This window comes from Capra hircus, chromosome 2, assembly GCF_001704415.2.
Source record: "Capra hircus breed San Clemente chromosome 2, ASM170441v1, whole genome shotgun sequence".
In the NCBI taxonomy this organism is placed as follows: domain Eukaryota; kingdom Metazoa; phylum Chordata; class Mammalia; order Artiodactyla; family Bovidae; genus Capra; species Capra hircus.
In genome coordinates, this window is record NC_030809.1 from 74967229 (window position 1) to 74980717 (window position 13489).

At 44.9% G+C, this 13489-nt stretch overlaps 1 protein-coding gene across 1 annotated transcript; it reads right to left on the reverse strand.

Annotated features, from left to right (window-relative positions):
• CXCR4 (C-X-C motif chemokine receptor 4) lies at nt 9471–13161 on the reverse strand. The gene is made up of 2 exons (XM_005676186.2): nt 13042–13161; nt 9471–11043 (listed from the first exon to the last, which is right to left on the reverse strand). The coding sequence occupies exons 1-2, from the start codon at nt 13054–13056 to the stop codon at nt 9997–9999; spliced, it is 1062 nt and encodes a 353-aa protein (XP_005676243.1). The 5' UTR covers nt 13057–13161; the 3' UTR covers nt 9471–9996.

Here is a 13489-nt window from a genome sequence, read left to right on the forward strand (position 1 = left end):
CATTTTTGGCCATGCTGCCTGGCATGGGGGATCTTAGTTCCCTGACCAGGGGTCAAACCTGTGCCCTTTGCATTGAAGTGTGGAGTATTATCCAGAGGACCACCAGGGAAGTCCCTGCTGCCAGGTCATTTAGACGATTTCCTGTTTTCTGATACACCACATGCAAATAGCTCTGTGCACAAACATTTTTAGTATTTAGGATTGTTTTCTAAAGTTAAAGATCCAGAATGATACAGACATGGTTTCTGTGTACAAGAGGATGAACACTGAAGCCTGCAGGACATCTGCCAGGGCTTTGGAAGGGTCTGACCAACTAATGCCTGACCAGCAGTGCTTAGTGATGCCTGGCTCACTGCAGCCTTCCACTTGGGACATAGTGACTTTGAAAATGTTTGCTAGTTTGATAAATGAGAGGGAGTGTGTTGTTGTTCTGACTTTCATTTATTTGGTTGCCAGTGGGGTTGAACATTTCCTCCTATCTTTGCTTATCAGTTTTATTTCCTCTTTTATGAACTGGCACTTTGTGTCCTTTCCAATTTTATCTGTTATTTCTCCCACATCGCTCTTTTCCACTCCTTACAGATAGGATTCTGGCTCAGCCAGTGATGTTTTTATCCCCAGGGCCGTTTTAGCCCATAGAGCTTGTCTTCCTTACCTAGGACTGTGGTGACTGTGCAATCATTTTTGCACTGTTGTATAGCTGTAACAAAGCCCATCTTAAACAGAAAGCACTTCACAGTTTCTTCAGTGTCTTCTCATGTCTCCTCATCTGAGACAAAAGCTGGGTCTCTCTCCTTGGGAAGAACGTTCTATAAAGTAATGAAGTTCACTTGGAAACTCTTTTAGTAAGAGACATACTAGTGGCAGCCTTGGAGCTTAATTTTGAGATTTCCATGAGGCACCTGAAGGCTAAAAGGGAAAAGAAGAATTATCCTCATACCCCCCAAAGCTGGGGTCAGGTCCATAAAGGCTTCCTGCACCACTGATTTTTCTTGGGCTTTTGTGGCTCAGCTTGCTGCTATGAAACACTATTCATTGCCGCAGATTATGACTTTTTCTTTTGTCTTATTTACTGACTGGGGAGTCACTGCCAAAAGTTGGACTGGTGATTATCACTTTGGAGAAGTGAAGAAGGTTAGTCTGCGTGTCCTAACATCTCCTATGAGTGAGCCATTGCTGTTCTAGTTACAGAGAGTTAAAAAAGGAGATGTTGCACTCTGGGAGATGAGAGTGATAGAACACAAAAGTGGATAAAAAAGGCAACTCTGCATCCCAGACCTTTCTTCCCCAAGTAAGAGACACAGTAAAGTAGCAGGATTTGGCCAGCCAATAGGGCACAGACCAGCACTCAGACCCAGGCTGAGGCTCCATCTTTGAAAGTGTTTTGTGGCTGCTTAACAATGGCAACCCACTCCAGTACTCTTGCCTGGAAAATCCCATGAGCAGAGGAGCCTGGTAGGCTGCAGTCCATGGGGTTGCTAAGAGTCGGACACGACTGAGCGACTTCACCTTCACTTTTCACTTTCACGCATTGGAGAAGGAAATGGCAACCCACTCCAGTGTTCTTGCCTGGAGAATCCCAGGGACGGGGGAGCCTGGTGGGCTGCCATCTATGGGGTCGCACAGAGTCGGACACGACTGAATCAACTTAGCAGCAGCAGCAGCAAGTGTTTTTTAAGTGGTAGGTGTTGTGCTTTTACTTAAAAGTCACTGGTTCACTGCGGCTCCTTGTGCTTTAAAGCTTAAAGAGTAAACTTTCTCATATTGCAAGTTTCACATATTCATTCACATTTATTGAATTTCTACTGTATTTTAAGCATTATTTAGTCAGGGGTCAGCAAATTACAGCCTGCAAGTCAGATTTGACCTGCCCCTGATTCTCATAGCTTGGGAGCAAAGGATGCTCTTTACATTTTAATAATATGGTTGAAAAAAGCAAAAAGAAGAATCATATTTTGTGATATGTGAAAATTATATGAAATTCAAACATCAGTGCTCAAAAATAAAGTTTTATTGACACACAAAAATACTTATTCATTCATGTATTCTCTCTGGAGGCTTTCTTGCTACAATGGTAGAGTTGAGCAGTTGTGACAGAAACTGCATGGCCTGGCAAGTCTAAAACATTTACTACTTAGTGCTTTATAGAAAAAGCTTTCCATTCCTCTTCTAGATAGTGTAAATACAGCTATAAACAACATAGACATAGTCTTTGCATTCATAGAGCTTATAGGCATGTGCAACATTACTTTAAAGATGGCCCTAATGGGACTCACCCTTGGTCCTGGCTCAGAAACATCAGGTTCTAACTGACTGAGCTAACCTTAAATAATTTTAGCCAACATTGGCACAACCTTATGGAATCTGGTTAGTTTTCCATCCAATCCAATCCGATCTATCAATTAACTATGTTAGACTGCAAAGGTCTCTGCACTTGAGACATTTAACTAGTTGGGAAGCAAATTTTATTTAAAAATAAAAAAAGAATAATGGTAATGACACTCAATAGCTGCTTTTAACATTTCAAAAGCCTTTTATGCATGCTAGCTTACAAGCTGCAGACTTCATGAGCTAAGAATTTAGGGTGGAAAAGCTTACTTTGGACTGATAGAGATGGAGTGGGCTTGCCAGAGAAAGGATGTGGCCCAAAATGATGGTCATAATTTCCTTCTTCAGTCCCAGGGGCCTATCAAGTTATCTCCCGTGGACAGAAGCCCAAGAAACTGGCTTTAGGGTTCTTTCCCATATCCTATGGTTTAACAGAATTTCTGCTCTTAGCCTCATGATGTGAATGGGCAGTTTCCCTTGGGCTGGTGAAATAGGAAGACCAGGATTGGGAGCTTCTCATCCAGCTTGTGAGGTGGGCAGGGAGCCGCTCTCCACTAGATGGGGAAATCACTGGAAGCCAGACTTCGGAGGCGGGTACTGAATAATAGGAAAATAGGGTGGGAGGATGGAAACTTTGATTTCTTAAAATGTAAGAAGTTGGAAAGTCTCAGAGTCCTTTAGTTAATTTTCCAGCATGTCTAGAACACCAAAGAATTACATCTTCCACTATACCATGAGCAACATTCATATCTGTATGGCCCAGGGTTTTGTTTAACCAATTACTTAATACAAGAATGGCTGATAAAAAAGAATGAAGTATTGACATTTGTAGCAACATGGATGGAACTAGAGATGATCATATTAACTAAAATAAGTCAGACAAAGACAAATATTTCATGATGTTATTTATATATGTAATCTAAAAAGGAGCACAAATGAACCTATATACAAAACAGAAACAGACTTAAAGACACAGAAAATGAATTTATGGTTAACAAAGTAGAAAGAATTGAGGGAGAGAGATGAATTAGGAGTAGGGTATTAACAGATACAAACTACTGTACATAAAATAGATAAGCAACAAGGATTGACTGTATAACACAGGAAATGGTCAATATCTTATAAGAACTTATAATGGGAAATAATCTAAAAATATAACTGAATCACTTTGCTGTAAACCCAAAACTAACACAATATTATAAATCAAATATAGTTCAATTAAAATAAAAAGAATGGCTGAAAGAGTGAAGGAATGAGGTCAGGTCACACACAAACCGTAATCAGAATGCTCCAACCAGAGTGTGCTTTCAGAACAGAAACTATGGGTGTTCATTCAACAAATATTTACTGGGTCCTGCTATGTGCCAGGCACCGAAACCCATTTTATTTCAACGACTAATAGTGAAAATCTTTCTCAAATGTCAGTGTCTGTTTTGTTGCTTTAAAAAGGACAATCAATGGAGTGTCTAGTATTGAATCCTAAAGAGAACTGGAGAGCATGGAGGATCTTTTTGACCTCATGGGGATTACCCTGGGTACCATCATAGAAAATAAATTACTGTAGTGCTTAAGAAGGTACAGTCTGATGTCAGACTGCCTGGTGTCAAAGCTTTACCACTCATTAAGTGTGTGGCACTGGGTGAATTTTACCTCAATTTCCCTATCTCTAAAACAAGCAAATAATAATTCCTACCATATATGGCTGTTGTGATGAAATAAGCAATGTATTTTTTAATGTAGGAAACTCTCAAAGTAAATGGTAATGGTAACTGTTTTGTTATCATGTAGTAGTCAGTCTAGAATAGATAGAGATGTTTGGATTGAATGTATTGAGAATTTGAGGACATGCCCCCAAACTTGGTGGTTCTGTTTTAATGCCATTTTTAGTATGCGTAGTGGAAGGAGCATAACCCCTTTGTTTGTAGTTTAACTTCTTTGCATCTTCACTTGAAAAGTAATATCATCTAACTGCTGGGGTTCATGCATGGACCACGTATTTGATAGTGCCTAGAATTTAGTGAGCTCTCAATAAGTATTACTTTCCTTTTGACAGTGTCAAATATCAGGAAGTAATTCCCTTTAATTAAGAGTGTTGATGAGTTGGGTTCTAGTTAATTGAACTGTAATATGTAAATCAACTTAATCGTGTCCTGACTCTGCCAGATAAACAGCCAGCACCTGGTATGGTTTGGTTGAGCACCTGTATTTGTTTGATTTGGAAAAATTCTTTCCCCTTTTGTGGCTTTCTTAACATTGTCTGATCCTTTACATCAGCCTGCAAGCGTTTTACATTTTCAGTTGAAAGGAAGGTTTTCAGTAGGTTTCATAAGATTTTAATTGTGGGACTTAACGAGACTGATTTAAATTAATCCGAATCAGTTGCAGACTATAGAACAATGGGCTGGTACCTCATCACTCCTTGTTTATTTTTCAAATAAAAGGAGAAAAATGGGAAGCGTTCCCAATTGAGTCACAGGCTGTGGTGGGAATTACATGAGTAAACATCATAGTCTTTGCAGTGAAAGATACTGGGTGGGAACTAGAGAATCATTAGCAGTCACCCTTTACCATGTATTTCCCTTTGCGGGATGTCTTCCTAGAATGGCATGAGAGAAGAAAACAGAAAGACATGTTCATGACAAAGTAACATTGAAATAAGGGTGAAAGAGAATTATAAGTTGAGTAAGGTGGGAGTGAAAGAATGCATTGACATGAGACAGAGGAAAGGGGCTCAAGGGAAACCCTGGGACTCTGTCAAAGCAATAATTTCATGAAATTACGCTGGTTGGATGTATCCTTATTTTTTTTTAAAGCCTTTATGGAATTTGTTACGATATTTCTTCTGTTAATTATATTTTGATGAAAGTGAAAGAGGAGCTTTGGCTTAAAGCTCAACATTCACTAAACTAAGATCATGGCATCCGATCCCCTCACTTCATGGCAAATAGATGGGGAAACAGTGGAAACAGTGGCTGACTTTATTTTTCTGGGCTCCAAAATCACTGCAGATGGTGATTGCAGCCATGAAATTAAAAGACGCTTACTCCTTGGAAGGAAAGTTATGACCAACCTGCTGCTGCTGCTGATGTTAAGTTGCTGCAGTCAAGTTGCTGCAGTCGTGTCTGACTCTGTGTGATCCCATAGATGGCAGCCCACCAGGCTCCCCCATCCTTGGGATTCTCCAGGCAAGAACACTGGAGTGGGTTGCCATTTCTTGTCCAATGCATGAAAGTGAAAAGTCAAAGTGAAGTCGCTTAGTCGTGTCCGACCCTCAGCAACCCCATGGACTGCAGCCTTCCAGTCTTCTCCGTCCATGGGATTTTCCAGACAAGAGTACTGGAGTGGGGTGCCAACCTAGACAGCATATTAAAAAGCAGAGACATTAATTTGTCAGCAAAGTCCATCTAGTCAAGGCTATGGTGTTTCCAGTGGTCATGTGTGGATGTGAGAGTTGGACTATAAAAAAGCTGAGTACCAAAGAATTGATGCTTTTGAACTGTGGTGTTGGAGAAGACTCTTGAGAGTCCCTTGGACTGCAAGGAGATGCAGCCAGTCCATCCTAAAGGAGATCAGTCCTGGGTGTTTACTGGAAGGACTAATGCTGAAGCTGAAACTCCAATACTTAGGCCACCTCATGCGAAGAGTTGACCCATTTGAAAAGACCCTGATGCTGGGAGGGATTGGGGGCAGGAGGAGAAGGGGATGACGGAGGATGAGATGATTGGATGACATCACTGACTCGATGGACATGGGTTTGGGGGGACTCCAGGAGTTGGTGATGGACAGGGAGGCCTGGTGTGCTGCAGTTCATTGGGTGGACACGACTGAGTGACTGAACTGAACTGAATTATATTTTGGTATTTTGGCTGTGAGGCATGTGGGATCCTAGCTCCCAGACCAGGGATCCAGCCTGCACCTCTTGCGTTTGGAAAGTGAAGTCCCAATCACTGGGAAGTCCCTGGATGTGTCTTTATTTTGATGATTATTTTCATACCATGGCCCTCACCTTAAAAATGTGTTCTCAGTCTTGAACACTATTGACACTTTGGGCTGGCTAACTGTTGTGGGGGCCTGTCCTGCACATCACTGGATGTTTGGTGGCATCCTTGGAAGATGCCAGTAGCACTTCACCTACTCTTCCACCCACCCACGAACCCCCCAGTATGATAGCCACAAATGTTTTCAGACCTTACTAAATGTTCCCTGGTGAGCAAACATCACCCCCAGTTGAGAACCACTGCTTTGAAAGGATTTGTTTCCACGACTTTATGGGCCCTTGAGGCTCCAACTTTCCTCTTAGGCCATTCCTTTAGCTAACCTTTTGGATCTCTCCAGCACTGCCTGGCTAAGCCACATTGGCAGCCAGGTGGTGACCTCCTCAAAGAGGCCTGGGTTATTCCCTACGATGCTAGGCTCACTGCCACATTTCCAAGTGTTGGGGCTGCCTAGATTAATTGCTAAGGTAATGTGAATCTTGTCTCCAGTGGTCGTTGTCCCTCTTAAGTGTTACCTGGGAATGCGTGTGTATGTGCGTGTGTGTGTTTGTGCTCAGTTGTGTCTGTGTCTTTATTACTCCATGTTATGTGTGTAGCCTGCCAGGCTCCTCTGTCCATGGGATTTTCCAGGCAAGAATACTGGAGTGGGTTGCCATTTCCTATTCCAGAGAATCCTCCCAACCCAGGGATCCAACCCACGTCTCCTGTGTCTCCTACATTGGCAGGTGAATTCTTTACCACTGAGCCACCTGGGAAGCTGATGGAAATAATGACTACTCAGTTCTGTTTGTGGTGCCTTATTTACTGACAGTAAGCTTGGAGAAAGTCACAGACACTTAGTTGAATTATTAAAAGAAAGCCTGCAGGTTATCCTCTTAGCAGAGTACCCCAGAATTATTGCTTTAATATGGGCCTAACCGCAAAAGGAGGCTGAGAAGCCCAGAGTAGGGAGAGGTGAATTGCCAAGTTGCGTTTTAGGAAAACAAAGGCTTTGCAAGATAAAGCCTCCCCAGTTACAAGCTTCATGTTATTAATAACTCAGATGTCATATTTATGCCATTATTGGCAGCATGCATACAATTTAAATATTTTAGCTTCCATTATACAACTGGATCTACATTACTGACCTTCAAGGGCCCCATTCATAAGGGGATGAGGAAAGGGAACAATCAACTATTTCATGCAAGGGCTGGCCAGCAGACTGGCTTTCCCAGCATTGTCAGACAAACCAGGACACAGGGAGTGCTTTGGAGCCGTTTAGAACATGGCAGGGTCGAGACAGAGAATGATGGGGCTGCGGGAGCTTTCAGGGCAGGGAACGAGCCAAGGCTATTTTTCCTTTTGAAAAAGAGATATCCCACCTTTGTTCCAAGGGAGAATGAAATATCCATTAAGACTGGTGACACTGGGAATTTTGTTTCAGCTCAGCGCCTTTTGTTGTGACTCCAGGGCAGAGGCGAGGAATCTGGGGTGACAGGTTTCAAGCCAAGATGAGAAAGAAAAGGAATTCCTTCCAAGGATTTCTTCTATTGTCTCCTCAAGAATAAATATTTATAGAGAAAGTTCAAGTGAAGTCTTTTACAATGGTCACGGCTTTAAGACTAAGCCTTTGAGAGAGAACATGTAAAACTATGCTTAAATGAAGGGTGATCCAATTAGGCTTCCCAGGGAAAACCAAGAAACCTCAAGATAATTTCCTATGTAAAATCTAATTGTCTTCTCAAGTGGAATAGGAATACCACTCTGAATTATACCAGCTCCATAGACTGCAGCAAAAATGTACAGCCAAATTGGATTCTATTCTAAGTAATTAAGTTATTTCCTTCACAGGATCTATAATTTGCCTTCAACAAATGTGATTTGCCTCAGAAAGATAAGACATTGCAATTTTCCTCCAAAATGGATCTTCTGTGCCAAAAACAATTATGAAAAGTAGACCAAATATTTCCTTAATTATATCCTGGTTATTATCTTAGAGCACATGTCTGGAGTGCCCTGTCTGTGTCACAGAGTAAGACAGGTAAGGCTGCTATAGTTTAGAAATTATGTTTAAATGGAGACCAGAGTTGAAATTTACTCAAGAGGTTGGGGCTTGCACAACAGTAGTGTAAATAGCTTTGGGTGTTGTTACGTAAGACTCCAGAATCTTGTGCAAAATGTGGGCAATGGGGAGCTTGCTTCAGTGGACCTTTCTTCTGAGCTCTGAAAACACCAATTTAACTTTTATCTGCTTGGCTGAACCCTTGAGGTGCTAGATGTTGCAATAGATTAAGAATAAGTGTTGAGATTTGCATAGAAGATATTGCAAGAGGGGTATTTTAGGCACGGTTAATTTTATGAAGAAAACATTCACTTTTGGCTTTATTTTCAATAACAGTTCAGTTGCCTTATGACCAGGTGTTCTGGGGGACAACAGTGGGTAATGGTTAAGAGCAAGGGCTGGAAGGATGAATGGAGTCAGCTCCTGATGTGCCCCCTTGAAAGTACATGTTATGGCAAGTCTCTAAACCTCAGTTTCCTCACCTGTCAAAAGGATGTGATAAGATCCAGATTGGGAGGAGTAGGTGAGAAGAGCATACAATGCCTGGCTGGCACAGATCTGGAGTACACAAGGCGAGGATACTAGTCAAATCTAAGATGCGGGATTGCATACCTTTCCTTTTTTATGTACATCTATCCTTCAGGAATATTATCTTTCATAGGAATATGAACTGGTTGGATATTTCTAAAGTTGCATGAATTAAGAGTTGCTGAAGTCACATTGCCTGGTTTGAAATATTTGTTGCTCTTACTTACTATACTTTGACCAAGTCACTTAGGCTTTCAGTAGCTTGGTTTCATGCTCTAAAAAATGTTAGAGTCTAGCAGAGTTGTGATGGAGAAGGAAATGGCAACCCACTCTAGTGCTCTTGCCTGGAGAATCCCAGGGACGGGGAAGCCTGTTGGGCTGCCGTCTCTGGGGTCGCACAGAGTCGGACACGACTGAAGTGACTTAGCAGTAGCAGCAGGGTTGTGATAAGCATTAAGTAAAATATGACAACTAAACACCTAGGACAGCTCTGACATGATATACATGTATCTATTATTGTTATTTTTGACTTCTGCCAGCCAAAGGAATGTCAACAGAAATCAGAACATAACATTAACTAGGTTTATCATGTAGTTTTATTAACAACTTAATACAAGGCTGTACATTGTAGGTGTGGAAATCAATCCACTTCTGAAAACTGAAAAACCAGCATTTCCATATCACTTCAGGCTTTGGCTATAAATGCCATCTTCTACAGCAAAATCACATGGTGTAACCAAAGAATTTAAGAACAGGAAAAAGAAAATGTTCCACTGGAATGGAGAGATCATTTATTTACAAACAGCTGAGAACCATTTCTAGCCTAAGTGATTCCACTATACGCACTGGGATGTTCAGTTCCCTTTTCTACGGTCCTACAGTGACATACAGCAACTCAAAACTTGGCCACAGGTCCTGCCTAGACGCTTATCAACATGAAACAAAATATTTATATAAATAAGTCAATTAAACCTCACAAAAACTAAACAAACACAAGAAAAAAATCCAACAGTCAATAAAAACTGTACAGTGTCGGTCAGTCTTTTACATCTGAAAACATGTGTAACTTCAAAAAAAAGTTCTTTAATGTATAAAAGTCCAGTGTTAGCTGGAGTGAAAACTGGAAGATTCAGACTCGGTTGAGACAGAAGAATGTCCACCTCGCTTGCCCTTGGAGAGGATCTTCAGGCTGGACCCTCTGCTCACAGAGGTGAGTGCATGCTGGGCAGAGGTTTTAAATTTGGCCCCAAGGAAGGCATAGAGGATGGGATTCAGGCAGCAGTGGAAAAAAGCTAGGGCCTCGGTGATGGAAATCCACTTGTGCACAGTGCTCTCAAACTCACACCCTTGCTGGATGATTTCCAGAAGGATGAAGGAGTCGATGCTGATCCCAATGTAGTAGGGCAGCCAGCAGGCGAAGAAAGTCAGGATGAGGATGACTGTGGTCTTGAGGGCCTTGCGCTTCTGGTAGCCCTTGGAGTGGGACAGCTTGGAGATGATAATGCAGTAGCAGGACAGGATGACGATACCAGGCAGGAGAAGGCCGACCACGATGTGCTGAAACTGAAACACCACTAGCCACAGGTCACTGGGATAGAAGCGATCACAGATGTACCTCTCATCCGCTTCCTTGATGTCGGCAAAGATGAGATCAGGAATAGTCAACAGGACAGCGGGTAGCCAGACACCAACATAGACCACCTTTTCAGCCAGCAGCTTCCTTGGCCTCTGACTGTTGGTGGCATGGACGATAGCCAGGTACCGGTCCAGACTGATGAAGGCCAGGATGAGGACACTGCTGTAGAGGTTGACGGTGTAGATGACATGGACTGCCTTGCAGAGGAACTGCCCAAAGTACCAGTTTGCCACAGCATCAACCGCCCAGAAGGGAAGTGTGAGGACAAAGAGGAGGTCCGCCACAGACAGGTGCAGTCTGTACTTGTCCGTCATGCTCCTTAGTTTCTTCTGGTAACCCATGACCAGAATGACCAATCCGTTGCCCACTATGCCAGTTAGGAAGATGATGGAGTAGACAGTGGGCAGGAAGATCCGGTTGAAATGGGCATTTTCCTCCCGGAAGCAGGGTTCCTTCATGGAATCATAGTCACCTGAGCCCAAGTCATCCTCGGTGTAATTATCGGAAGTGAATATCTGAAAAACAGGCAAGGGAATAGACATTCACTTTCAAGTTCAGCAGGTATTCTCCAAGTTCAAAACAATGTTTCTGGTATTTAAAAAAAGCAATTTGTAAAAACCAACTCAGTCCAGCTTTCTTCAGGAAATTCTGCTCTCACTAAAGTACCAGGGTAAAAAGCATAAGGGAATTCTAGACTCCTGCGGATCTCCTCCCATCTTCCCCCACAAGTCACTTCATTACATCCCTCTTTAGGAGAACCAATTACAAAACTCTTTGTTTAAAACAAAACGGCGATGAGATTCTTCGGTTTCCTAAGTTACATCCTCGCTAACTCTTTTGCCCCGCCCACTGGAGAGAAGAAAAAACCTCCGGGGCAAAAAAACAAAACAAAACACAAAGGCGGCGTGGGAGCGTGGGTGGGAGTGGGGGAAGAATCTCGTGTTCTGAGGGGCTGGGATTAACTTTCTCAACGAAGATTCGCCAGGATAGGGAAGCCGGGAGCAAGAAGCACTGGGGGGTGTGTGTGTGAAAGGGCGGAGTGTCTCAAAGATTCTTATTCTAAGGCATAAAACACTGTTTTCTCCACGACTGTCTAAACACTTATCATTCTGCACTTCAAGCAACACGTAGTGAGGAAGGAGAATGCGGCCTTGAATGAAGGGCTTTGGTGCTTGGGGGCAGGATTGTCAGAAGTGGGTAACCGCCCCGACGCCCGCTCATGGGCGCTCTTCAGGGGCGTTTGTTTCTTTGCCAAACCCCTGTTTATCACTTGGCGCGTTTGGGACGTTAGCGAGCACAGAATTTTAATGGGAGGGGAAAGTCACGGGGTCTACACCCGTGGTCCTCGCCCCAAGTTTCATTTCCTCACTCTCCCAAGTCGCTTCCCATGCCGCCAAGGATGCAGTAAAAGAGGTGGGAGGTCTGTAGTGGGAAGCCTCCGGGCGGAGGGCACGCTGGGGACAGGGTGGTCCAGCTCCGTCACTCCCGGCTGTCCACCAAGCCCACGCCTGCCGGCCGCCCACTGCGGTTGCAGCGGTTTGGCCCCGCCGCACGCCAGGGGCAAGTACTACTGGGTGCTGGGGAGAGGTTGGGCGTCTCCGCCGCGGGAGCCTTTGAATCGCCCGCCGCTGGGGGAAACGAAAAGCCTCCCTAGTAAGGGGTTTTCAAAAGGTTCCAGGAAACCACCGACGGTTGAATGGCGCTACTGGGCGCGGTGAGAGGCAAACCGTCTTCCACTTGCACCTGCCTGTCTGCACCGCAACCACCGGCGGCCCAGGTGCCCTTCCAGCCCCTCATTCCACCCCCAGTCCCCGCCGCGCACACCTCGGGGTGCTGCTGCCCTGTGACCATTTATACTCCTTTAACTTCTGCACGACCCCAAAACTCCAGAACCCAGGAGCCCACTCGCGGCGCTGGCGACGCCCGCGAAGTCTCTCCCTCGATCCCAAGGCGCGCGGGCTGTTCCCGGTACCTCCCTGCTGCGACCAACGCGCAGACAGCTCAACTGAGCGACAAGTGCCCAGCCATTGGCACAACTCCGCGGGTAGCGGAGTTTAGTGAACACGCGCCCAACGCCTCTGGTAACTCTGCCCGGGAGTACCGCCCTCCACCTGCAAATTCAGATCGTGTTATCTGCTCCAAAAGAAACCCCCGCTCCCTCGAGGAAGAGACCCACGGTCTCTGGCAGAGCACACATCTCTGCACTTTTCCACAGTGTTCTTCTGTTTGCAAACAGCGTGCAAAACCGGCGCGCGCCGCAGAACTCAGGGGGAGATACACGCAACCATTGAAACGGTCGTCCCAATCTTTTCTCCTTCTACTTAGAAAAAGATTTCAGTCCAGCATGCCTCACCCCTCCTGTAGCCAAGCGCACGAAATCTCCTTTCTACACCCTTTCTCCGGGGCACTGGCACCTGCAATAGTCTGGTTGCTCCGGCCCACTCAGAGAGCGGTTGCGCTATAAATTCAGGTGTTTGCACGTTTAAGTAAAAACAGGTTGAAACTGGACTTACACGGATCCCTTCCATGGTAACCGCTTGCTCTCCAGCCGCGGGGGCTACCGGCTACTCAAGTCCTCAGGGTCACTTTGCTACCTGCTGCCACAGCCAACACACTGAAGTTTCTGGCCGAAGCTGGACTTTTATAAAAACACGCTCCGCGGGCGGCGCATGCGCCGTGCCGGTGGGCGGGAGGGCAGGGCGGGGAGAAAGGCGGGGTGGAGGAGAGGGGCAGACGCGGGGGCGGGGGACGCGAGGGAGGGGCGGAGGGGTAGGCACTCTGGCAGCGTAAGCCTGGGAGGCCCTCAGCGGTTACCTTTAGCTCTACCTCGCGGTCACCTCGTGAGTCTTAAGCTGGGAAGCTCATCCTGGAGGCGTGTCCCAAGTTGGGAAAGCAGGATGCGCTTGGAGGAGGTGGAAAGCGCGGGCGATTGACGCGCCCTGTGTGGCGCGTCTGTCCTTG